At 34.2% G+C, this 25591-nt stretch overlaps 1 protein-coding gene across 3 annotated transcripts in view; it reads left to right on the forward strand.

The window, feature by feature from the left end:
- Window positions 1-25591, forward strand: part of Grid2 (glutamate ionotropic receptor delta type subunit 2) — a 1429152-nt gene that overhangs the window by 1133546 nt on the left and 270015 nt on the right. For all 3 annotated transcript variants that reach the window (XM_048813623.1, XM_015484559.2, XM_048813622.1), the window contains exon 12: window positions 14414-14552. In XM_048813623.1, the coding sequence (XP_048669580.1) occupies window positions 14414-14552 (139 nt within the window). The remainder of the gene's footprint in view (window positions 1-14413; window positions 14553-25591) is intronic.

Raw genomic sequence — 25591 nt, forward strand, 5'->3', positions numbered from 1 at the left:
TATATATATATATATATATATATATATATATATATATATATATATATATATATATATATATCATCTATGTTTTCTTAATATTGTACTTGGGGGAAGTTTGTATTTCAATCCAGCACTTACATCAAAGTGTTGTGACTATTACTTGAGGTCCAACTGTGTGAAACTATGATGCAGACCACCTTAGAAACTGGGAACCTGAAATCTGTGATTGACTTTAAATGGGCTGTTTTTCATTCTGTAGTTCATTAGAAGCAGTAGGGATTTTATAACGTAGAGTAATGAAAACACTGTACAGGTAAAAAGCTGCCAAGTGTTACTATTTTGTGTAATAAAATTCAATTTAGTTCTAATATAAGTTACAGCATTTGGCAAAGCTATGTTAAAATTAGCATATAAGGTTTATGTGGTATAACCAGCAGCCATTTAATTTGATTATAATTAATTTTTAATTTAACATTTTTAAAATGGGTTCATCAGAAATATTTCATGATAGTGAATTCAGTGAAATAAACTTAACTACTTGTACTAATTCTGGTTACAAGGATTATAAAAATTATCTCCTTCAGTGGGAAGTCCTAATGTTGGAATAGCATACTTTTTTTTCTCAGAAGAACAATCCTATTTTAGATAATTACATATAGTAGGAATTTTTTGTGTGGAAAACAACTTTATTAATTAAGAAAAGAGAAGTGTGTTAAAATTTATTATTCAGTTAATGTGGGAGTCTTCAAAATAGAAGAACAAATAATGTTGAAGTACTGGAAAGAATGAACTGCTATTTATAAACAGCTTTACCTGTATTATAGTCATTATCAAATTTAAGTATTAAATTGGAGAAGTCTTCCTATTTAAAAAATTGCCATTTCAGTTATGTAACCTATAGTCCTTCTAGCCTACATTTTCAAATAGAGATATGAAACGGTCCAGAACAATATTTTTCATTCAAAATCACCAGAAAAGTCAATAAATACCTTAGAGAGACACATGTTTGACAACAGAGAAATAGAATTACATACCATGATATATTAAAAAAAATATTATTATGAAACGTGCTTTTAATTTATCATCACTTACAAAGGACATAAAAAACTCTTGTTTCAACAAATCATTTCATGGATTCTACCAAAAAATTCAAAATATTATTAAATTACACATTTGAATATGCTTATAGCAATGTAATATATGGTGATACAAATCTCTGGATTTCCAAAAATTAGAAAGATATTTTAAGAAGTTATAATACCTATGACTGAGAAAATATTTTTCACCTATTAAAAATATAGTGAATAAAATACAAAATTATATGTGTGGCATGCATGGCTATTACTATGAAAAATTACTTAAGAAAAGTATCAAGAACACATGGAAAATATTAACCTGGGTTTTTCTTTGATATTGGGCTTCTGAATCCATAAACTAACTGAGTCCTGGGAAAGTTTCGGCCCTGAGATCCAGAATTGTTTTGTCCAGACATATCAAGAGATCCTTTAACAGTTTATAACCTATTATTAGAAGGTTATGAATAAAGTAAGTTAGGTAGATAGAAGAACTTATTTCATTTTTAGAGACCTTGTGATCAATAAGCTATTACTATATATCTCTGAAGGTCAATACACTCCAATTACCATTCATGAATAGCCAGAGTTTATTATGGTAATTTTACCTTGTCTCTGATAATTAGGCTTCTACTCCTAGCCTCTGCCAGCCTAAGATACTACATTCTCTTTGACATCAAAAAATCCAATTTATTGCTGTATTCCCCCATGTCCTCTGGCCCATAGAGTCAAACACACTGAACTCCTGAGAAATGCTTGCACTCACCTCCTCCATGCATTTCTTGTCTCTGTGCAGGGAGTATCCCTCTTACCTAAGAGGATATCAGCAGGTTTTTCAGAACAGATCTACTCCAACATTCCCACTTATCTGATTCTCTGCAGTTTGCCAGAGAAGTTGTATATAAGTTACTTCTAAAATACTTTCATTATTGGACCACCCACCCCATCTAACAAACTACTATCACCACCCTGAAGTATAAACCAACACGTTAAATTCCAGAGCTTAGGTTATTACCAACCCCAACAATATGTGTGTCCTTGTCTCTCATTCTATTTTGTCTCCGTTGGTGTACAGATTTCATAAATGAGCTTTATACTTCTCTGAAGAAGTTGTTTTGAGACCCAACTTGTAACCAGGAGGCAATAAGGGGAAATATGGGTGAATCTAGAAGAGAACTGTAAGATTCCCCAGGTCCCATCATTGAAAAGCAGTTACACAGGGAAGAAGGATTCCTATAGAAAGGCTGAGAAGTTGCTTGCAATAGCAAAAAGGTTCACAGGAATTTCTTCCAATTCCTTGCTCTTGTGCCTTAGCATGACAGACCTTGCTTATGTGGCCAAAAATTAACTGGTGACACCGCTGTGCTACACTTGCAGTCAAGCCTCAGTCTGGTCCTCAGCCATATCTACACTGAAACTATAGTAGTAACTGACTCATTCAAAGCTGCTGTCAAGACCTACAAATTTTACTGTATTTCTAAATTAGGTATTCATTGCCTTCAGTTTCTCCTTTTCCACACTCTATTCACTCTGAGGGTTCAGAGTGGTTTAGCTGAAACCACAATCTTCAAAATGACTATCATTGCCCCAGCAGTTAGCTTCCCAAGCCTTGCATTCCACCTGTCAACACTGGTGGTTACTTGAACAATCATTGTAACCACAGACGATGCATCGTCCGGGTTCTCTTTTCCATCAATAATGCACTACACATTTGTGGGAGCAATCCAACACCAGAATCCCATTTTTGTGTTTCTATTTCCATAGAAGCTACCAAACAGGAAGTACTACATTCTGTCTGGGAAATTAAGGATACTTTCATATGAGAACTGCTTACAATGATGTGGGATGTTTTGAGAAAGTAATAAGGTCTGTTGCACTACCCATTAGTTACAGAGGAGGGTTATGATCATTACTAAATACAAAGGAACAGTGAAAGTTGTAGTTACTGGCATCTAAAAAGGGCGGCTGTATGGCAGGGTGGCCCCCCCAAAACTGTGGCCTTCAGTAGTGGAAATAATTCTTTCCTTTGTTTAATTATGTCAGTAATTTGACAGACTCCCATGTTCATTTGAATCAGTTTGTTTTCAGTTTGCTTTTTAAAAAAATGTAATATGCTTTTTTAAAATTTTATAAAACATTTACACATTCGAAATTCAAATTTAAAACTAAATTTCAAAGTGCAAACAGAGGATCTCCCTTCTGTTCACCATGTATTTACTTTAGGTTTATTTTTCTATTATTTTCTTTTCGGAAGTTGGAGCACGTGTCTCTTCTTATCTGAAAACCCACACTGTAACCTGTTTTTTGCCTGATTTTCTCTGGCAGTCCCTTCAAACTGCTTTGATTTTCTACATGAAATAGATTTTCATGATTACAGCCAAATGTGAGAATGGGGAAGGAGTTTTAGGTTACCAGAAGAGAGACACTGAAATAAGTGTTCAGGAGAGAATTACTAAAGAGCCGCACTATGACCAAGAGGCCCCACTGAAGACCCACTGGAGGTTGGTGGTCATGGACTTAAAATGGTGTACGTAGTTGTATGCTATTCCACAAGTCCACTCGGCTGCACCAGTAGTTCACACACGGAGTAGGCAGAGTTGCACTGAACTCAATCTGGGTCTTTTCTGAAAGGATTTCATGGAATTTGAGGATGAACACAATGGGTTGTATTCAAGTCACAGGATTTAATCTGAGTAAGGGGGACATGTGTCAAGAAGGGTGTGGAGGGACAGTGAAAAGTGGATAGTGGATTTAACACCTTGGTGGGACCATACACGGGATGGAAGGAGGAAACTCAAAAGATTTCAGGTGGATCTCAGCTGGCACACAACAGTGGAATATTTGAAACTGAGATTGCAGAAGGGTTAAGGACATTGTTAAATAAGGGTTATAGTCACTGTTAAAATCATATAATCGGTGCCATTGTGTTAAGTAGAAAATAACTCTAAAGCAAGCTTAATGTAAATGAAACAATATTATTAAATACTCATTAGTTCCCATTGCCTGACAAATGGAATTTGAATTTTGCCTTCTCTTTGTAAAAATAGATTCAAAGTTTTAAGGAGACTAATTATCACATATTATTCTTTATGCTAAGAAGGAAGGCCTTGTTTTTGCTGTGATTTTTTAAAAAAAATGCTGAGAGATGACTGTAAATGGAACAACTTTCTCTATGGGAACATGATATAATTTTATGGTATCCTTATCTATCAACTAAAGCCATCTCTTGTACTGATGATAGACATGGTATATAAGAATGCGCTTAAGATTGAGTTTAATATGGTGAAGCTGTCGACCTGAGGCTTAGAATAAGCCACACTCATATGTTACCTCCTCTGCTTATCACCTTCCACCTTCCACCAAAAAGCAATTATAATAATTAAAGCATTTTCAAATCTGGCCACTGCCAGTCTTTCCATTTGATTATAAATTAATTTCATGGAGCCCATAAAAGCAACTCTCATACATTGAGCATTTCCATGGTGACAGGTACAATTCTTCCCATTCCTAAATGTAGAATGTGCTTATACTGTCAATGACTTTCACATAATTGCAATAATATCCTTCTTAGATTTCTTTCTCAAACAGAATCTTTTAAGTGTAAAAATTTTAATATGTATTGATACTTCAATTGATGGGCCTACTTCAACATATTCAGTCACCAGGAATGCACAACTTTTCTTCTTTTTTAATTAACTCTAGCTCATGAATTCTATAGTACCAGATTATTAAATATAAACTTTGTGAAAAACTGATTTACCAAACAACTAAATTGGAGAATCTCGAACTATTAGTTGCTCTTCTACATATTAAGGCAAATATGGGTGCTAAATCATACAGCATAAAACTTAGATTAACAAATTTTTGCCTGACTCGGATGGAATTACCAACTGTCACAATCTTGCCTGAGGGCTAAACATTATTTTATTTCTTAAAAAATTTATAAGTAAAATAATGTATACAGTAACAAGAATGATGTTTGTATGATGTGAAAAACCAGTCACATCAAAATGGTCATCAATATCAAGAAGATTTTCTTTACAGCATATTTTGGAAGTAAATTCCTGATGCTTCTGCAGAGGGTTATAGGAAGGAATGCAGATGTCCAATTCTAGAGTCACACATTTGTATATCCCAAAGAGTCAGGAATTACCAGCCTAATTTTTGTTATGCTTTAGGAAGATAACATTGTGGGTTTTAAAAAATTATTATAATTTTGCCCATTCTTTTTTTTTAACCATTCACCTGATTATCTCCCCTAGCATCCAGAATCTACAAAAAAAATGTTTTCACCAAATGAGGACATAGAAAAGATAGCAAAAAAACTAATTATTTTTTATTAAAATCACCCTTACTTTCTCACCTCTTACTTTCCTCATTTATTTAGTTTTTCATTGTGAAATAGTTACATACAAAAAGTGCACAAAACTTAAATACAATTTGTGAATTACCATGGAACAGCTGTAGAATCATCACCCAGGAAAATATAAAACATTATCCATGACCTAGCCTCCATTGCCTTTCTGTCACCATTATTTGCTCTCCCCAAAGGGGGAACCACCTAAGGGATTACCAGCACTACTATTCACATTACCCATTTTTAAACAATTGTCATACAGTAAGAATTCTTTTATGTTTGTGAAATATAGTCATGGTGTACTATACAAATGAGATTTAATCATTTTCATTGCTGTATAATATTCCAGTTTGAGGAATACACCATCATCTATACATTATCTTCTCAAAGAATATTTAGGTTATTTTTCATTTGGGGTATTAGGAATGTTAGTGCTATAAGCATTCCTTTATTCATCTGTTACACATATGCCTCAATACTGAAAGTGCTAAGTCTTGAGATAGGTGGATATTAGTTTCCAGATATGCTACCGGATTATTTATCAAAGTGATTGAACAAAATTAACATCCCTCTAAGAGAGTACCAGTATTCCATTAGTTCCTATCTTTGTCAACATTTGACATAATCTGTCTATGGTCTGTCTTTTATTTAATCATTGTGGTAGCTGTGAAGTGTTATTTCATTAAATAACTAATGAGGTTTCTCTCTCTCGCTCTCTCTCTCTCTCTCTCTCTCTCTCTCTCTCCCTCTCTCTCTCCTGTGTGTGTGTGTGTGTGTGTGTGTGTGTCTTGGTACCAGGGATATTGAACCCAGGGGTACTCAACCACTCAGCCACATCCTGGGCCCATTTATTTTTTATTTTTATCTAGAGACAGGGTCTTACTAAGTTGCTCAGAGCCTCACTAAGTTGCTGAGGCAGGCTTTCAACTTTTGATCCTCCTGCCTCAGCCTCCTGAGCTGCTGGGATTACAGGTGTGTGCCACCATGCCCAACACCATCTTATACTTTTAGTGACAATTTGGTTATCTTTTCTGAAGGCTCTTACCCATGATTTTCTTTACTGGGTGTGTTATTCTTATTGATTTAAAGGAGTTATTAATACACATTAATGAATTTTTGTTAGATATAAATACCTCCCACCATTGCTTATCCTTTTACTCTGCAGTGTCTTTTGAAATACAAAATATTATGGTCTGATTTACGGTATTTTTCTTTCGTGTTAATGCTTTTTGTACTCTCTTTAGTAGATATTTTTCTACTTAAATTTGTGGATGCATCCTCCCATATTTTTTTTCCTAGAATCTTACTCATTTATCCTTTATATCTATAAACTACTTGGTATTGATTTTCATGTATGAGGTAGGAGGCAAATTTAATTATTTCTCACACGAATTGACCTAGTACTACTTAATTAAATGACTTCCATTTCTGTGCCCCATTACAGTACCAGCTAGTGTAAATCCAGAACCTATGTATGCGTGGATAATTTTCATTGATTTATTTGGTTTGTCCTTCCAAATAATGAACTTTCTTAATTACTGGAAAAACTACAGGCAGCCAGACCTAGACTTTTTCTTCTTCTTGAAGAGTGACTTGACTGTTTGTGGTGTTTTACAATATAACATAAACATACACTGAGATTCACACACACACACACACAAAAAAAAAGGGGGGGTGAGGGGGAACACCTGGGATTTCTGGGGTTTTTTCCCCATATTTTTTATTGGTGTATTACAATTATACAAAATGGTGGGATTGATTGTTCCATATTTGTACATGCACATGATGTAACAATATAATTTGGCAAATACTATTCCCCAATATTTCATCTTCCCCCCTTTCACCCTGCCCTCTTTCTTCTATCGACATCCTTTTGTATTTTCAAGAGATTCCCCACCACCACCTTTCTTTTCCTTTTTTCTCTCAAGTTTCTACATATGAGAGAAAACACACAACACTAGACTTTCTGAGCTTGGCATATTTTGTTTATCATAATATTCTCAAGTTCCATCCATTTTCCTGCAAATGACATAAAATCATGCTCCTTTTATGGCTGAATAAAACTCCAGAGGATTTAGCACATTTCTTTATCCATTTATTCGTTGATAGACACTAGGCTGGTTCCGGAGTTTGGCTATGAATTGGGCTGCTATAAACGTGGGTATGCATGGATTACTGTAGACACTGACTTTAGTTCTTTGGAATAAATACCAAGGAATGGAATAACTAGGTCATGTGGTGATTCCATTCCTACTCTTCTAAGGAACTTCCTTATTGATCTCCATAGTAGTTTACTAATTTACCATCCCACCAACAGGGTACAAAAATGTTCATTTTTTCTCCATATACTCTCTAGAATGTATTATTGTTTGTGTTCTTCACGGCTTCCTATTCTGACTGGAGTGAGATGAAATCTCATTGAAAGTTTTGATTTGCATTTCAGTAATTGCTAAAAAAAAAGTTGAGCAGAACAATTTTTATATATTCATTGGCTATTTGTATTTTTCCTTTTGACTTGTATCTGTTTAATTCATTTGTCCATTTATCGATTGGGTTTTTTGTTTGGGGGGGTGTTAAGTTTTTTGAGTCCTTTATTGTGTTCTGGATATTAATCTTCTGTCGGAAGAGTTGTTAGCAGAGATTTTCTCCCTTCTTTTAGGTCCTCTCTGCACATTCTTCATTGTTTCCTTTGCTGTACATAAGCTTTTAATTTGACATTATTCTATTTATTAATTCTTGATATTATTTCCTGAGCTTTAGGGCTCCTACTGAGAAAGTCGTTTCTTCTCTCTGTATATTGAGGTATTAACCCAATGTTTTCTTCTTGTGTCACGTCTGATTTCTAGGCTTTTGGTCCATTTTGAGCTGACCTATGTGCAGAGTGAGAAATAAGGATCTAGTTTCATTCTTCTACATATGGATAACCAGAGTTCTCAGCACCATTTCTTTAAAAAACTGTCATTTTCTCCAGTGTTTGTTTTGGGCACTTTCGTCAATGTTTACATCATTGTATCTGTGTGGATTTGTCTCTGTGTCTTCTATTCTGCTGGTCTGTGTCTCTTTGTATGCCAGTACCATGTGGGTAATCTCAGTATTCTATAGTTTTTGTTATTATAGAAGTGTAGCTTAATTTGAAATCAGATATTGTGATGCCTCCAGCATTACTTGTGTAGTTCAGAATTGCTTTGGCTATTCTGGGTTTTTTATTCTTCCAAATAAATTTTAGAAATTGTTTTTTCTGATTGTGTGAAGAATGTCATTTGTATTTTCATGGGTATTACATTGAATCTGTATATTGCTTTTGATAATGGTCATTGCCTATCCATGAACATAGGAGGTCATTTCAACTTCTTATGTCTTCTTCAATTTCTTTCTTCAGTAGAAACTGAGATTTTGACTGATAATTCACTGAATGGATTTATAGATCAATTTGTTTGCATTTTAAGTCTTTTAATCAATGAATAATGTATCTGTTCATTAATTTAATCTTTTTTTCACATAGAGGTCTTTCACAAATCTATACAGATATACTCTTGGATATTTGATAATTTTAATGCTATTGCAAGTTGTATGTATATTTAATTTAGTATTTAAGTATTTTTGCTAGTATACACAAATATGATTAACTTTTGAATATTAATTCTATTCCATGAAAAAGTGAGAACTTACTGATTTTGGAAATTTGTTTTTTTATTCTCTTCAAATTTCTTCACATTATCATCTCTAATTTTTAATTCTCATTTCATTCCATTGTTTGTTTTTTTTTTCTTTTTCCGTTCTTTTTAAATTTCTTGTTTAGCACATTCAAATAATAAAAATAGTAACAACTTGTAGCCTTTATGGCCATCAAAAAGTTTTATTTTTATGACTAACTATATATATATATATATATATATATATATGTTTAATAGATTTTCTAAAAGTATTCTGTGAGAACAAGATAGGATTTTTTAGTTGTTTCTAATTTGCTGAATTATGTCCAGGTTTGTTTTGCATTTTTGTTTTGTTTTAATACTGAATTTGAATTTTTTGTATGCCTTTTAAGTATCAAACAAGGTTTACATGATTTTTTCTCTCTTTTATATAATTTCTTCCTTCGATAGTAATTGATTTTTGAATGCAAAACTAACCTTGCCTTCATATAAAAAAAAAACCCAACCAGGTTGTTTGTTTATTCAGTTTTCAATCTATTAAATTTATTTATCTTTTATATCAACAATCATGTGTAATTTTTTTCTTATGATGACCTTGCCATGTTTTATTATCAAAGTTATGCTTTCTTTATACAATGGATGGCATAGTGTCTTGCTTTCTTCCAATCTCAGGAAGAGTTTAAGCAAAGTTAGAGTTAATTATCTCCCAGATATTTTTGTAGATTTTGTCAATAATGCCTCTGGTTTTTAATATTCTGGTGGGTAATTTGTAATTCTGGATTCAATACATAAGATATAAGACCTTTGAAACTTTGTTTCTTCCAGCAGAAATGTTTCTAGGAATTTATTCATATCTTCATTTTCAAATCTATCGACATAAAATTGTATTTAAGATCCTCTTGTTCTCCTTCTAACATCATAATAACTATACAATGTACCCTTTCTATTTCTGCTATTATATTTTTAGGTGTTTTCAGATGTTATCTTGATTAGTCTTCATAGTAATTTGTAGTTTCTTTAAAAGGCAAATTTTCTTCTCTATTCTATTTTTATCTATTTTAATAATTTTAACTCCTATATTTTCTTCAAGTTGAACTTGCAGATTTTTTTAACATTTTAAAATTCATGAACAATTCATTTCTTTTTAATCTTCTTTGCTTATACATTATATGTAATCAATTTCCTTCTTGATACAATTTTATCTATATTCTATCAATTATCAAAACTTGTGGAATTTTAATATGGAGTATTGTTATTGTGATCGAGTTCAAATTTTTTTTTTACTTCTTTTATAATTCTTCTTTAGTCCATGGCTGTTTTTGTCTGCTTTTTGTTGCTGTGACCAAAATACCTAACAAGAACAAATTAGAGGAAGAAAAGTCTGTTTGGGGCTCATGGTTTTCTAGGTCAATCCATAGATGGCCGACTCCATTGCTCTGGGCCCAAAATGAGGCAGGAAGGATATCATGTTGAAAGGATACGGTAGAAGAAAAGTGCTTAGCTCATGGCAGAGTAAGGAAGCAGAGAGCAGGAGAGAAGGGGCCACAGGCAGGATACAAGGTTCCAGGTTACATCCCCAATACCCCACGTCCTCCAGCTATGCCTCACCTGTCTATGGCTACCTCCCAGTCCATGCAAACTAGACAGGTTTTATAGCTCTCACAATCCAATCATTTCTCCTCCAAACACTATTTCCTGCATAAATGCAGGCACTGAGGGCGGGGAACCTTATATCCAAACCATAGCAATGGCTATGGTATTTATTAATTTCAAAACATATGAGTATTTTGTGGTTTTCTCAGTCCCCATTGTCTAGACAAGCTCTGGACTCCAATTTTTATAACCACCTAACTTTGAAGGCTTTTTAAAAGATATTGCTAGATTATCAGTCTCTTTACTTTTTTTAAAATTGGCATATGCTTCTCAAGGAAAAGTAGTCACATATACAAGGTGCCCTGAGTTGTATTCTCACTCAAAATTTTGTTCCTCTGATTTTTTATTGCTTCTTTACCCTGCAAATGCTTTTCTATGTTCCTTTTTTTTTCTAGTTGCCAGTAGCAGAAGGGTTTTTTTGTGAACCGTCTAGTCCAGCATTACAAAAGTCAAGATTTACATTACTTTTAGCATTTTATTTCTAGGTGTATATATCAAGTAAAAGAGCCTTTTTTGGATTCTACAGATATATTTGAAATTTCAAATTTATATATTATATACCATCGATGAAGACACTGAACAAGTATTCTTTCACATTGGTGAAAACAACACTAATCAGGGATAAAGACTTTAGGAAAGCAATCCTCCAATTAGCCTATTCAGTCATAAATTTATTCTTCTACTTAGACATATAGCTCTTTTATATCTTATTCATATTTTATTTTATTTTCAATTAGTTATTTTGCTCAGAAAATCTCCATATGGACTTAAAAATAAATATTTTCTTTAGCTTTCATCTTTTAAAAGTTGTTTGAAAATTTATTTTGCTTTGAAGAAGAAAGTTTCTAAAATGCATTATAACCCCTTTTGAAAAATGTATTCCATATAGCAGAGGTTAGCCTGTTCTGAGTACATTGCATTAGGAAAATAGCTCAAAATATGACCAAAGGGTGTGTTGACATTATGTTTAAGATGTAGACATATTACAGAGTGAAAACTAGTGAACAGAATAAAAGGAAGTCTGATATTATAGTTGATTGTATCCTGTTTAGTCATTCATATACTGATGGAAGAAGGGAAGTTAGTATTATATCTCTGATTTATTTCTACTGTGAATAAATGCCTAATTTCTTTCAGAAGACCTATTAAAATTTTATGTTTAACCTGTATGAGTCTGATAGGGCTTCTACAACAAAATACCCATAGATTCAGTGATTTAACAATGGAAATGTATTTCCTCACAGACCTAGAGGCTGAACGTGACTTTGGTGTCATCAGAGTTAGTTTCTCCTTAGGTCCCTACACTTGATTTACAGGTAGTTTTCTTCTGGCTCTGTTCTCACATGGCCTTTCCTCTGTGAAAATGCAGGCCTGGTGTTTTTTCTTCTCATAAGAACACCAGTTATATCAGAATAGGGGCCAATTATTTACTTGATTTTACTTTAATTCTTCAAAGCCATACCTTCAAATATTGTCACATTGGGGATCAGAGTTTTAAGACACAAATTTTGGAGAGAAAAAAATTCACCATGTAACACAGTATATATTCCCTCAACAAATACTTACCTACCTAATTTGAGTCAGGGAGTGTTCCTGTATCATTACAAGGGAGAAAAATAAAATATGTGAGATATATTGAATTATTATTTGTAAAAAGTTAAGGGAAATGAGCATCTGCATATCAGAGAAAACATTATGTCTTTTGTTTGGGGGTATTGGCTTATTTCACTTAGCATGATATTCTCCAGCTCCATCCATTTACCAGCAAATGCTATAATTTCATTCTTCTTTAAGACTGAGTAATATTCCATTGTGTATATGTACCACATTTTCTTTATCCATTCATCTTCTGAAGGGCACCTATGTTGGTTACATAGCTTAGCTATTGTGAATTGAACTGCTATGAACATTGTTGTGGCTTTATCACTATAATATGCTGATTTAAAGTCCTTTGGATATTTGTCAAGGAGCGGGATAACTGGGTCAAATGGTTGTTTCATTTCAAGTTTTCTGAGAAATCTCCATACAGCTTTTCATAATGGTTGCAATAACGTGCAGTCTCAGGAGTCTCATCCTCGCCAACATTTATTATTGTTTGTATTCTTGATAATTGCCACTCTGACTGGAGTGAGATGAAATCTTAGAGTAGTTTTGATTTATATTCCTCTATTGCTAGTGATACTGAACATTTTTTCTTGTATTTGTTGATCAATTGTATTTCTTCTGTGAAGTGGCTGTTTGTTCCTTAGCCCATTTCTTGATTGAGTTATTTGGGTTTTTTGTTGTTGTTGTTGTTGTTGTTGTTGTTTTTTGGTGTTATGTTTTTTAAGTTCTTTATATATCTTAGAAATTAATGCTGAATCTGAGGTGCATGTGGTAAAGATTTATAGGCTATCTCTTCAAAATTGGCAGGGATGCTAAAGAAGAATAGAGTTGCTTTAGATTAGGTGGAGGGGGGTGAAGGGGAGGGCAGTGAGTATGGGGAAAGCAAGGATAGTAGAATAAATGCTTGATTTCAAGCATTATTATCCTGCGTACATTTACAACTACACAGCCAGTGTGATTCTTCATCATGTATAGCCAGAAGAATGAGAAGTTATACTCCATGTATGTACAATGTGTCAGAGGGCATTCTACACTCACTCATGTGTAACTAATCACAATAATTTTTAATTTTCAAGAAAACCATGGTAATAGTGTCAGAGTGGTACTTTCTAGAATGTAAATGGGGAGTCAGATAACCCATTCTATAGTGCAATCAAAACAAGATGTTGGCTTGGTTTTGGGAATTAATTGTGGAAGTGATGACATAGGTTTTGGGATATGATTTGAAGGTAAGAACGGCAGAATCTCTTACGTGTAAGGAAATTCCTAAGATTTAGTCTGAGAAAGGAGTAATGATGTTATTTCCTGGCATGATGTGAGGAGTTAATTTGGGAGTGAAAATGAAAAGGGTTCTGTTTTAGATGTGATGAGTTTGAGATACCCATTAAAATCCAAGTAGGAATTCTGTAGGCCTTTAGCTAGAGTGCTCCAAGAACAGTGGGGCTGAAAAGGTTGTTTCAATACCATGGATGTTATCCAACTGGGGGAACTTGTTGAGGTTACACAGGGTGATAATGTGAACAAAAACTGAAGCAGTGTAAGGACTGAGCCCCAGGACTTTCCAACATTTGAAAAGTGGAAATGGGCATTGTGCTATAAGATTTTAAGAATGGTTAGTCAACTGGGAATAGAAAAAGCAAATGGAATGATGCTGAAGACAATGGTCATATGTATGTTCCCAAGATCTAGAGAATTTACCCCAAAACCAGTTTAATATCTATTGAATTGGAAACCTGAAAAGTTGTATCAATTATACACATAGCTGTGTTAATATCACCTCCTGAGTGAATGATCAAGCCCTGGCAAACAAAGTGTGTCTCTATGACTGTAGTAAGAAGGTAATTAACTCTGGAGTTGAACAGAGAGGAGGAAGAAGTAGCACTTAAACATGGGACATTGAATATTTATCATGTCTATTTTTGACAGGGCCTCTCATAGTCTCATAAAAGAGAATGAAATATAAAGCAATGAAAATATGTTGTTAAAAGTCTCTCACTACATGAAAGTATTTTGGTATTTAATGTGCTTGATTTCAGATTCCCAATAAGTACTTGTTGAGACTCTTTTAATCTCTTTGCTTCCTTCCACAGGTGGGGAAGTTCCGTATACAACCCTGGCTACCCGAATGATGATGGGGGCTTGGTGGCTATTTGCTTTGATTGTCATCTCATCATACACAGCAAACCTTGCTGCTTTCCTTACTATCACCCGCATTGAAAGCTCCATCCAGTAAGTACACAAAGATTCCAGTAGCCACAAACTGTGAAAATGATTTGAGTGGCTAAAGCTATCTGAGAATAAGTATATAGTACCTGATTATGAATTCACAGCCTCGCTTTGAGTAAAAGTTTAGTTTTGTGACTTTGCAGTGTTACCACATGGTTCAATTCCTGGAAATACAAGATATTTTTACTATTATTTTATTACTAAAATTTTGTCTATAATTTCAATAGTACTTCCTACATTTTCCTGTAAAGATAATACATTTTCTGGAACAGGATTGTGGCTCAGTGGTAGAGCACTTGCCCAGCATGTGTGAGGCACTGAGTTCAATCCTTGATACCACATAAAAATAAAGAAATTGGGCTGGGGATGGGGCTCAAGCGGTAGCGCGCTCGCCTGGCATGCGTGCGGCCCGGGTTCGATCCTCAGCACCACTTACAAACAAAGATGTTGTGTCCGCCAAAAGCTAAAAAAAAATAAATAAATAAATAGTAAAATCCTCTCTCTCTCTCTCTCAAAAAAAATAAAAATAAATAAATAAAATAAAGGTATTGTGTCCAACTACAACTAAAAAGAAAAAAAAATTTTAAAGATAACACATTTTCAGAATTTTAATCCCCACAAATAATAATCATGTCTGACAATCATTGTGAAAAGGAAGGAAAAACGGGTCATACTGAAAAACAATCTTTGCCTTGAGTCTGTCCCATTATGCACTGTTAGAGTGAACAGTTGAATTCACACAGACGATTGAGAGCTTGATCATTGAGGGGTGGGGTAGAGAGATGGCAATTAACAGAAAAAACTTGGTATTTCAGTAACCACATTCTGTTTGTCTCATCGTTACATTATACTTAATGTGGTCATTATTGCTGTTGTTTTCCCAGCTACAGTTGCAGTGGTAGGAAATGGTCATTAACCATGGTGCATGGTACTTAAATCCTTAAAATTACCTAAGTCAGCGCCTCAATTCAAAAATGCCATATCCATGAACCCTTAAAGCCGAAAGGCCTTTGATTAACCAGGGCCAGTTTTGCTTTGTGGTTTCATGTTATAAGATCAGCTCTACAATGTAATTTGTGCCCTACTAGAACATCATGTCTATGTATTGTTCTAAGAAAAATTCCCCTGAAGATGTTTTACTCATACAGAAACAAGGTAGTTCTAATTTTCCTACTTCTCAAAATCTGGCAATGTAATATTAGAAAAATTAGAAATGTTAAAGAATTTCTTAGGGATTTAACTTTTCCTTAAGAGAAAACAGCAAAGTTCTTGCTTTTAAAAATATATGTAAGTGAAGTCCATTAGAAGCCGTAAAACCACTGTAGTGTAACACTAAAACATAAAATTAAGAATTAATTATCTCTAAAAGAGCAGGATATTTTTCTTTAATTGAAAAACCAAAATTCAACTAACAATGCTAACAGGCAGTCAAATATTTCATCCATTGATGAAAATGGTATTTCCATTTTCTCTCATCAAATCATCCTCCTCAGGTTGTTTTTCAGTTATTCCTTTCACACAGAACCTTCATTCTCTCCCAACTTACTTTATCTTGTAGCCAGCCCTATGGATAGTAAAAATAATAAATGGTCCTGAGTGAGGCTCAAGGAAGGTTAACCTGATGACCCCACCAGCATTATTGTGAGTAATAATGAAAGTGATTACAACCATCTAGCCAGAGTATCAACAAAGGTACTAAAACCTTAAAAGTGATAATTAACATTTATTGATCACTTGAAAGATATTAGACTTTATGCTAAGTATTTTAGATGCATTGGTTCATTTAATATTTAACCATCTTCTAAAGTACATACTATCAATAAGTCTTTGTACAAGTAACAAAGCTAAGGTTGAGAGGATAAGGAACTTCCCAAAGCCATGGCACTGATAAACGGTTGAGTAAGGACCAGACCTTGAATCTATCTGATTCCTGATGAACCTATATTCTGAATGACCCACACTAGATCTCATCCCCCTTGAACTTCTGTATGGCCCTAGGTTTTCATAGTTTACTAGAGAGAGTGATCCTTTGCTAAGTATTTTCTAAATCTTCAACTGGACAGACAAAACAGAGGAAATTTTAATGTTGGGCCATATCTGTAGGCATACATCCAATCCTGGGCTATCTATACCCATAACTGATGTCTGCCATTTGGAGTAAGATATTTTGGCATATCCAATTAATACAAATTACATTGGGAAAAATAGTGTTAAATAATTGTCAAATAAAAGTAATATATATTTAAGGCATATATTTTGATGATTTGAGATATATACATTGTGCAATAATGAACACAATCAGGTTAACTAATGCACCCATCAACATCCACCCTAAACATTAAATCCTCAAAATTTGTTCATCTTGTGACTAGAATTTTGACAGACAACTCCCCATTGTTGCTTCCTTATACCCTCTGCCAACCAGGGTTCTCTCAGCTTCTAAGTTTTCACTTTTTTAGATTCTACAGATAACTGAAATCATATAGTAGTTGTCTTTCTGTGTCTGACTTATTACACTGATTAAGACCTTCAGGTTCATCTTTGTTGTCACAAATGGCAAAATAGCCTTTAAAAATTAAAATGGAGTGCTTTATTTCATTAAGATACTTCTTATTAATTATGTTTAACTTTAACATTTTTGATATACAGAAAGCTAGAAATCTGTGTAGTTTACATCTAGCTCTAAAGCTTTTTTAAATAAGTAAATGAAAATTTGAAAAAGATAAATGAGTTTATATAATAAAGAACAATAATCATAGTAGTAAACAAAAATCATGGATAACATTCATTGAGGATTTATTATGAACTATTGTTTTATCATTTACTGTTCAAAACATCTGTAATAATAAAAGGACTTCTATTATTACTATTTTATTATAGATGAGCAAACAGGCTGGAAAGGTAAATGCTCAAGACACAGTTAACAAGTGTCAGAACTGGGAGTCTAATCACATTACTCCAATGACAACCTATGACCTTATCTGCTAGTCCTTTCCCTGTCTAGTGGTGGTTTCTACAATTTGCTTCATCTGTCATTTCTCTGAAGTTGCAGACATCATGGCGTGTGTTTGTATCTGAGCTACTTAGTTATTTATTAATTTTAATAGCAACAATTTGTATCTAGACTTTCATGCAGTAACTGGGAGCTGAAACTGTTTTCGAATTTTAAACCCCTAAGATTTCTCTAAAAGTAAAACCTAATAGGAAAAGATTGTAATATCACATGATGTTTCCCTCAAGTGTAGTTCTACAATCCAAAGTAACTGAACATTTATTAAAAAAAAAAAAACAACTATTCCTTTCCAGTGCCAATTGGCACTATAAAAAGTAATCAGTGGGTATAATAAATTTTCACTCCCTTCTAATATTATCACTGGACTAATTTTGGAAGGAGAGAATCAAAGCCAAATAAGTTAAAAGAAGTCTGATTCCCCAAATTTACAAATATCTTCTAATTTCATACCTCAGCTGTGTTGGTAAACATAATTGCCTACAATATTTCTTGCAAACAAAGTTCCATTTGTAACTAATGATGAAGTTTCTTTAAAAATTCTAATTTTTCTAGAAAGTCCAAAAACTTTTTTTTACAATACCACTCAATGGCATGCTTCTTAATCATTGATATTCGTAAGATTTTTCTCATCAGGAAATGAAGCAGCGTATGTCAGTGTGCCTTTTTCCAGCCTAATTTTGCTATGCCATTAGCAAGTGTATACCATGCATATCTTCATTCCCAAAATTCAGTTCCTTCTCCAGATAAGGATGGGCAGAGGTGGTTAGAGGAATGTCCCTAAGAAAGAGGAAAGTCTGCTCCTGCTGAATAAATGGTTGATGTAAAGTCTCACAGTTGGTAGGAGATATCCAATGGATTTATTTGGGGAAAATTGAATAACTTTAATAAAATATTATCCCTTTTTCAAAATTAGTTAACGGATGGCATCTAAACTTCTTGTTGCTATTTGCCACTAATAAAAATTTTTAAAATGAATTCTCCCTCTAAAAGATAATCCAAAAATTCAATTTTCATGTCCCTTCAATGATGGTGGCAGTACAACGTAAGGATGTTCTGGCTGTGTGATATGAAATAGTGTAACAGATTGTGATACAGCTGGGATTGGCAGTATTGAGATACACAGCTCAGTTTCTAAAGGAAAAAAGATGCCATTGCCATACGAAGCTAAGGACAATTTGGACTTTTTCATTCTCATTGAAAGGTAAAAATATATAGACATTAAATGGAACGTGTGTATTTCTATTGGCTCTCAAGATAAAAGTGACAACAGCGAAATGTGTTTGGGGGAGCTTTGGAGGCACTTGCAGAATAAACACTGGGTAACAACATCATCATTAGCTCCATTTGCCCTTATTGTAAGGTAATTTCCAAAAAGCTACTTATTCCACATGAGAGGAGACATAGCTATGGGGAATTCATAGTTCTACGGTTACATTTACTAATAACTTTAGAGAAAGACTGGGCTCTGATTGAAATTTGTTTCCGTTCCTTGAAGCTAAAAGCAAGCTTGAGTCTTTTCAAAAGAATCCCAACATCCCACCATATTTTTGTGTTTGATGCATTCATTGTCCATGATGCTTGAGGCTGGACTAAACAAAATATGGAGTCAGTGCTAACACAGACAAACTAACTGAGATAACATTTCTTTCCAAGAAGACACTGAATCAGTACATAAATTTTTTTCTCACTAGAGGAAACCCTTTTTCCCAAGCATACCAATACAGGAATTTTGCACAAACGTTTTTCTACATTTGGAAATATGAGCAATTGTGTTTTTCAGTGCTACGTGGTATGCTTTATCTGAGGCTCAGAAATTTAAGTAAGTCTGTCAACAAGTGTGGTTGTAAAATATGGGTACAGGTAGAATGGTAGAAACTGACAGACGACCTCTAATGAGAAGGAGATTGGGACTGAAACCTGAATGCATGGTAAGACTTGGAATCTGGAATTTCTCTGGGAGATAATAGAGAGTGACAAAATTTAAGACAGAGATTTATCAATTTAGAGAAGAATGGGTGAGAAAGTAAAAAATGTTAAAAAGAAAAATAATGTGTAAAAAGTCATTTCAGGTACCTTATATACATCTCTCCATGGTATTTAACTAGTGTGGATCTCCTTGATTTTAGACTTGATCCACATATCTGGTTTAAGGGATATTTAATTTGGTGATATCATAGGATTAGGCTAACTTAAGAGAAATTTGGTTTTAGAAATGTCGTATCACTGACTGGGTAAGGTGGCGTGTGCCTGTAATCCCAATGGCTCGAAAGGCTGAGGCAGGAGGATAGGGAGTTCAAAGCCAGCCTCAGCAAAAGCAAGGGGCTAAACAATTCAGTGAGACCCTGTCTCTAAATAAAATACAAAATAGGGCTGGGGATGTGGCTCAGTGGTTGAGTGTGCCTGAGTTCAATCCTCAGTATCAAAAAATAAAAAAAAGATATATCATATTTCTGGGCTAATGTTTACATATATGGTGAATGCAAGTATTGAGCTTTAGCTTATATTTTTTGAAAGGTATTTTAGGAGTGCGTGGTTTTATTACCTCTTAGATAAATAGGTAGAAAGGAGAATAGTATTCTGAGAAAATTCTAAAAGCCACTGTGCTTAAGATATTTTTCAGATGTAATTTTGCATAAAAGTTACATCTCAAACTCTGCTGTTGCTGGGTCCCATTCTACCTCTTACTTTTAGCTTTGAACCTTCAAAAAAGAATTTAGACTTATTTTTATTCTATTTGAATGTATTTTCTTCTATGAAAGTCATACAGGCCTACTTTAGAAAATAGGAAATGACAATAAAATTTTGAAAAACTAATCAATAATCCATGAGCTATCACATGTCACTAAGCTCTGTTCATATTTAAACAAACTTTCTTTTTATCTTTTTATTTTGAAATAATAGTGTATTTGCCAGAAACTGTAAAGATGTAGTACAGAGAAGTGTCATGTATGCTTTATTAAGATTTCTTCAATGGTTACATCATAAATAATTAGAATACAATATCAAAATCAAGAAATTTTGACATTGCTATGATGCCTGCACTTAATTTTATGCCAGTTCATCACTTGTGTAAAACTGTAAAACCAACCACCATTGCAAGCCAAGTACATGACTAATCCATCAATACAAAAAAAGTTTTCCTCATCCTACCCTTTGGGTTCACAGTCATTTCCTCCCTCCCTTCATCCCCAAATCCTGCAATCACCAACATGTTCTACATTTCTGTAATTTTTGTCATTTCAAGAGCACTACACAAATTGAATCATATAGTAGGTGACATTTTATTTTATTTTTTTTTATTTTTTTTTTTAATTTTTTTTATTGGTTGTTGAAAAACATTATAAAGCTCTTGACATATCATATTTCATACATTAGATTCAAGTTGGTTATGAACTCCCAATTTTACCCCAAATACAGATTGCAGAATCACATCGGTTACACATCCACATTTTTACATAATGCCCTATTAGTAACTGTTGTATTCTGCTACCTTTCCTATCCTCTACCCTCCCCCCTCCCTTTTTAATGTTAGCTTTTTAAATACCGGCATAATTCCCTTGAGATCAATCCACTTTGTGGTATGTATCAATAGTTAACTGTCTTGTGTTGTTGAAAACTACTCCATGATATGCATGTATGGCAAATTGTTTAACAATTTACCCAATGAATAGCATTTTGATTGCCCCCAGTTTGGAGCTATTACAAATAAAGATTCTAAGAACATTTATGTGCAGATGTTTTTGTATGGATTTGTTTTCATTTTTTTGTTGTTGTCATAAAAGTTTGGGAGTAAAATTACTGTCATGTGGTATGTTTAGATTTTAAGAAACCACCAATTTATATTTTAGAGTGGCTGTACCATTTTATATTCCAGCTGCTATGCATGTGATACCCAATTCTCTGAATATTTACCATTAACATTTTTTAAAAATTTTTTAGTCATTCCGATAGGCATGTGGTAATATTTTATTATGTTTTTAATTTACATTTTCCTGGTGTCTAATGATCTTGGATATCTTTTCATGTGCTTATGTATAATCCTTACATCCTTTTACATGGAAAATATCTCTGTCTTTTGCCAGTTTTCTAATTTAATTGTTTATTTGTGTTTTGCTGCTGAGAGTTCTTTGCATATTCTAGATACAAGTTCCTTGTCAGATATGATTTTGCTATTGTTTTCTCATCTGCAGCTTGTCTTTTCATTTCTTTATAAAGTCTCTCAGGGAACAAAAGATTTTATTTTGATGAAGCTGAACATATCATTTTTTTTCTTTTATGGACTGTGTTTCTGGTGTCACATCTAAGTCTTTTCAAGTCTTAGGTCCTAAAATTTTTCTCTTCTACAAGCGGTTTTGTAGTTTTTACAATAATTTCACATGCAAATATCAAATCCATTTTAGTAGATGTGAGTCATTTTTTTGTCAATGTGACCAAAATACCTGAAAAGAACAACAGAGAGGAGGAAGTTTTATTTGGGCTGGTGGTTTCAAAGGTCTCAGTCCATGGCCAGTCAACTCCATTGTTCAGGCCCACGGTGAGGCCAAACATCACAGAAGAGTTTAGTAGAGGAAAGATGCTCAGCTCATGATAGCTCAAAAGCAGAGACAGGAAGGGGACAGATTTAATCCCCAAGGCCACGCCCCCAGTGACTATATCCTCCAGCCACAGCCAACATGCCTACAGTTGCCACCCAGTAACCCATTCAAATTTTTAATCCATCGAATGGATTAACAAACTGATGAGATTACAGTTCTAATCACCATCTAAAAGCTCTACCTCAGAACCTTGCTGCATTGGGGATCCTGTTTTCAACACATGACCTTTTGATGGGCATTCCAGATCCAAAATGAAAGAGGAGAGAGATTTAGGTTGAGGTTTATTTTATTTTATTTTTGCTTCTGAATATTCAGATGGTTCATCAACATTGGATAAGAAGACTATCTTTTTTTCAGGGGAGGTTTGAACTGGGGATTGAACTCAGAGACACTCAACCACTGAGCCACATCCCAAGCCCTATCTTTTATTCAAAGGATTTTATACTTTTAAAACACTATTTTTCCATACTGACTGGCATATCTACCTCTTGGCTAATATCACACAGTTTTGATCAATGCAACTTGAAATTTGCAAGAGTGATTCCTCTTACTTACTATCCCCCCCCCCCAGAATTATTTTAGCTCTTCTATTTCCTTTGCCTTTCCACATAAATTTTGGAATAATCTGTTATCATGAGGCAACCAGCACCTCCCCAGGGTAATTTTTTTTCTGCTCAGAAGGGGATAAACCACCTGAGAAAATAAAAGTCTGAAGTAATTAGTGAAGAAATAAGAGGCAGCATCAGAAAAAGAGGTTTTAAGGGATGGAGCACCTAATAGATCCAGTCCACAAAGGAGCTGGAGCTGGACAACTAGAAGATGGCTCCGGTTGTTTATTTAAGGGGAGTACATCAAAGGCAGGGATAAGGTTTCAGGTATGCCAGGGGACTTGCCACAAACAGGTTGATTGGGCATCTTGGCAAACCACACCCATCTCTGAGAGGCTGTGTTATCTATGTGGCTTCAACAGATCACCCCATCTCCTGTGCTGTGTGGGATCTTTTGGCAGAGCTGGGTGGGAGTTCACATGTTTCGGGCCATCTCAAAACCAGCGAGGGTGCTGCTGAGAGTTCCCAAGTACCACATCTTCCCATTCAATGGCTACTATTTCATGGGTGGCTTCTGACAATCTGTAAAAACAAGTCTTGCTGGAATTTTGAAAGGGATTGCATTAAATCTGTTTATCAATTTAGGGGAGAATTTACAACTTCACTATTTTGAGTCTTCCAAATTATGGAAAAGGTATGTCGGTTGATTTATTTAGATCTTTGATTTCTTTCAGCAGCATTTTGTAAGATTCAGCATATAGGTTCTATACATCTTTGTTAGAGTCATACCTAAGTATCCCCCCCCAGTGATTGAAATAGTATTATTTCATTTTTTATTTCAGTTTCCACATATTAATTACTTGTATACATAAATTTAGTTTCTATACGCCAATTTTATTTTTTGACCTTGCCAAACTCATTTACTAGTTTTAGGAAACTTTGATAGTTTCTTTGAGATCTAAGTAAACTTTTTCACCATTGACACAATAAGGCAGTTTTAGTTCTTCATTTTTTATATTTAAGCTTTCTGTTTTCTTCTTCCTGTCCTTTATGTGCTAGCTAGGGCTTGGAGTACTGTCGTAATAAGAGTTCTTGGTGTGGTATGCATTTTGCTTATAGGATCTCATTTTTGTTTTTAGATATGCTTCATCAAATTGAGAAAATTCTTTATTAATCCTAGTTTTCCATGAGCTTTTATCACGCATGGTGGTTGTATTTGTCATGCTTTTTTCATTGATTGGTATGCTCATGTGATTTTTCTTCTTTAGCCTATTGAGTGGATAACATTGATTATTCTTAAAATTATGTCAAGGTTAACTATAGTCCCTTCGATGTCTTCTGTACTTTATTCTCTAAATCTTGCTTTTTTCCCTTCTTTTATTAATATAAGACAATGAAAGAACTCTGACTTTCCCTGACTGCTGCTTCACTTTTTAATTTTCTCTTAACTTATGGTTTCTCTCTTTCCATTCTTTACACATTCCAGTTTATTTTTCTGAGTTTGGTGTTCAGACTGAACCTCCTCCTTCCATTCTCAGAATTGGCTTGAAAACCTTTCCTCATTAAAGGAAGGAATAAATTTAACTCCATTAGCAGAGCTTACAGTGCCCTTCATGTACTGCCCCAGCTTCATTTCTATCTACCGGCACCAGTCAATCCATTCTCACCTTTGTTCATGCTCTAGTCAAGCCACACTTCTGGGTCACTTCATGCCTCTGTGAAGTTGTACATGCTCTTCCCTATCCCTGACATAATCCACAATCCCTTTCTTTTTTGCTGTCTTCCATTTGCCCAGACATAGTCACTACCCACATGTTTTTTGAGATTATAAATTCCTCAAAGGCAAGGATAGTGTCATTTTCATGTTGTGCTTCCAATGCCTCTCAAAGTTCTTGGCACACAGTACAAATAATATTAGCAGCTAACATGTATTGAGTGCTTGCTATGTGACAGACATTTGTAAATGTTTTACATAGATTTTTGCATTTAATCCTTATAATAGCCCCATGGGGTATATGTTATTATCATCTCCAATTTATAGATGATAAAACTAAAAGCCAGGATAGTAAGCCCAGACAATCTGGCGTTGAAATTTTTATCTTAACTTGTAGACCATATCATCTGCCAACAGCAAATATGCTAAATCTGTATGGATTTAAGTAATGAACAAATGATATATGAAAACCTTGGAGGTCATTATACATTTCTTTTTTTTTTAAAAAAAAAGAGCTCTGCAGGATAGAATAAATAATGACATTACATTTAGCTAACTTAATTCTTGATATGTCTAAGTTCTATAATATCTTGGAAGTAAGCACAAGAGACTATGGATTAAAACAAATCTGTATTGAAATCCTCTGCTACCTATTAGCTGAATGACCTTATCAGAATCCATAATAATTTAAAACTTTATATTCCCTAAGGGTAAAAAGGCATAAGTTTAACTTCATAGCTTTAGTGTAAATATTAAATGAAAAAGAAGAAAAGAAAGAGAGAAATAGTACTGTTCTTGAACCCTGTACGCACCCCAAGTAACATTTGCCTTCATTTGTTTTGCTTACTCTCCCGGATCTTGTATAGGTTCCTTGGACTGGTGGTCTTCCTTTTGCCCCAATTTTAAAGGATATATGTTAAACTCAGGTCAGGGCACTGGTAGAGAAAACTTAAAATTTTGACATGTGGTCTCGGAACACGTGGATATGCCCTGGAAGGCTTTGGCTCTGCAGACTCTTTTTGTAGAGTTAGAATTTCACCCAGCTCCAAGAAATTTCTGAGGCCTCTCTCCTGCAAGGCAAAAGATGAGTCTTTTGTCCTTGTCAAACTTCCTCTTCATGATGAGAACTGAAGTTGCAGAAAAATCTCAGGGACATGTGAGGCTGGATAACG

The sequence above is a fragment of the Marmota marmota genome, unplaced genomic scaffold (genome assembly GCF_001458135.2).
Source record: "Marmota marmota marmota unplaced genomic scaffold, marMar, whole genome shotgun sequence".
NCBI lineage: Eukaryota > Metazoa > Chordata > Mammalia > Rodentia > Sciuridae > Marmota > Marmota marmota.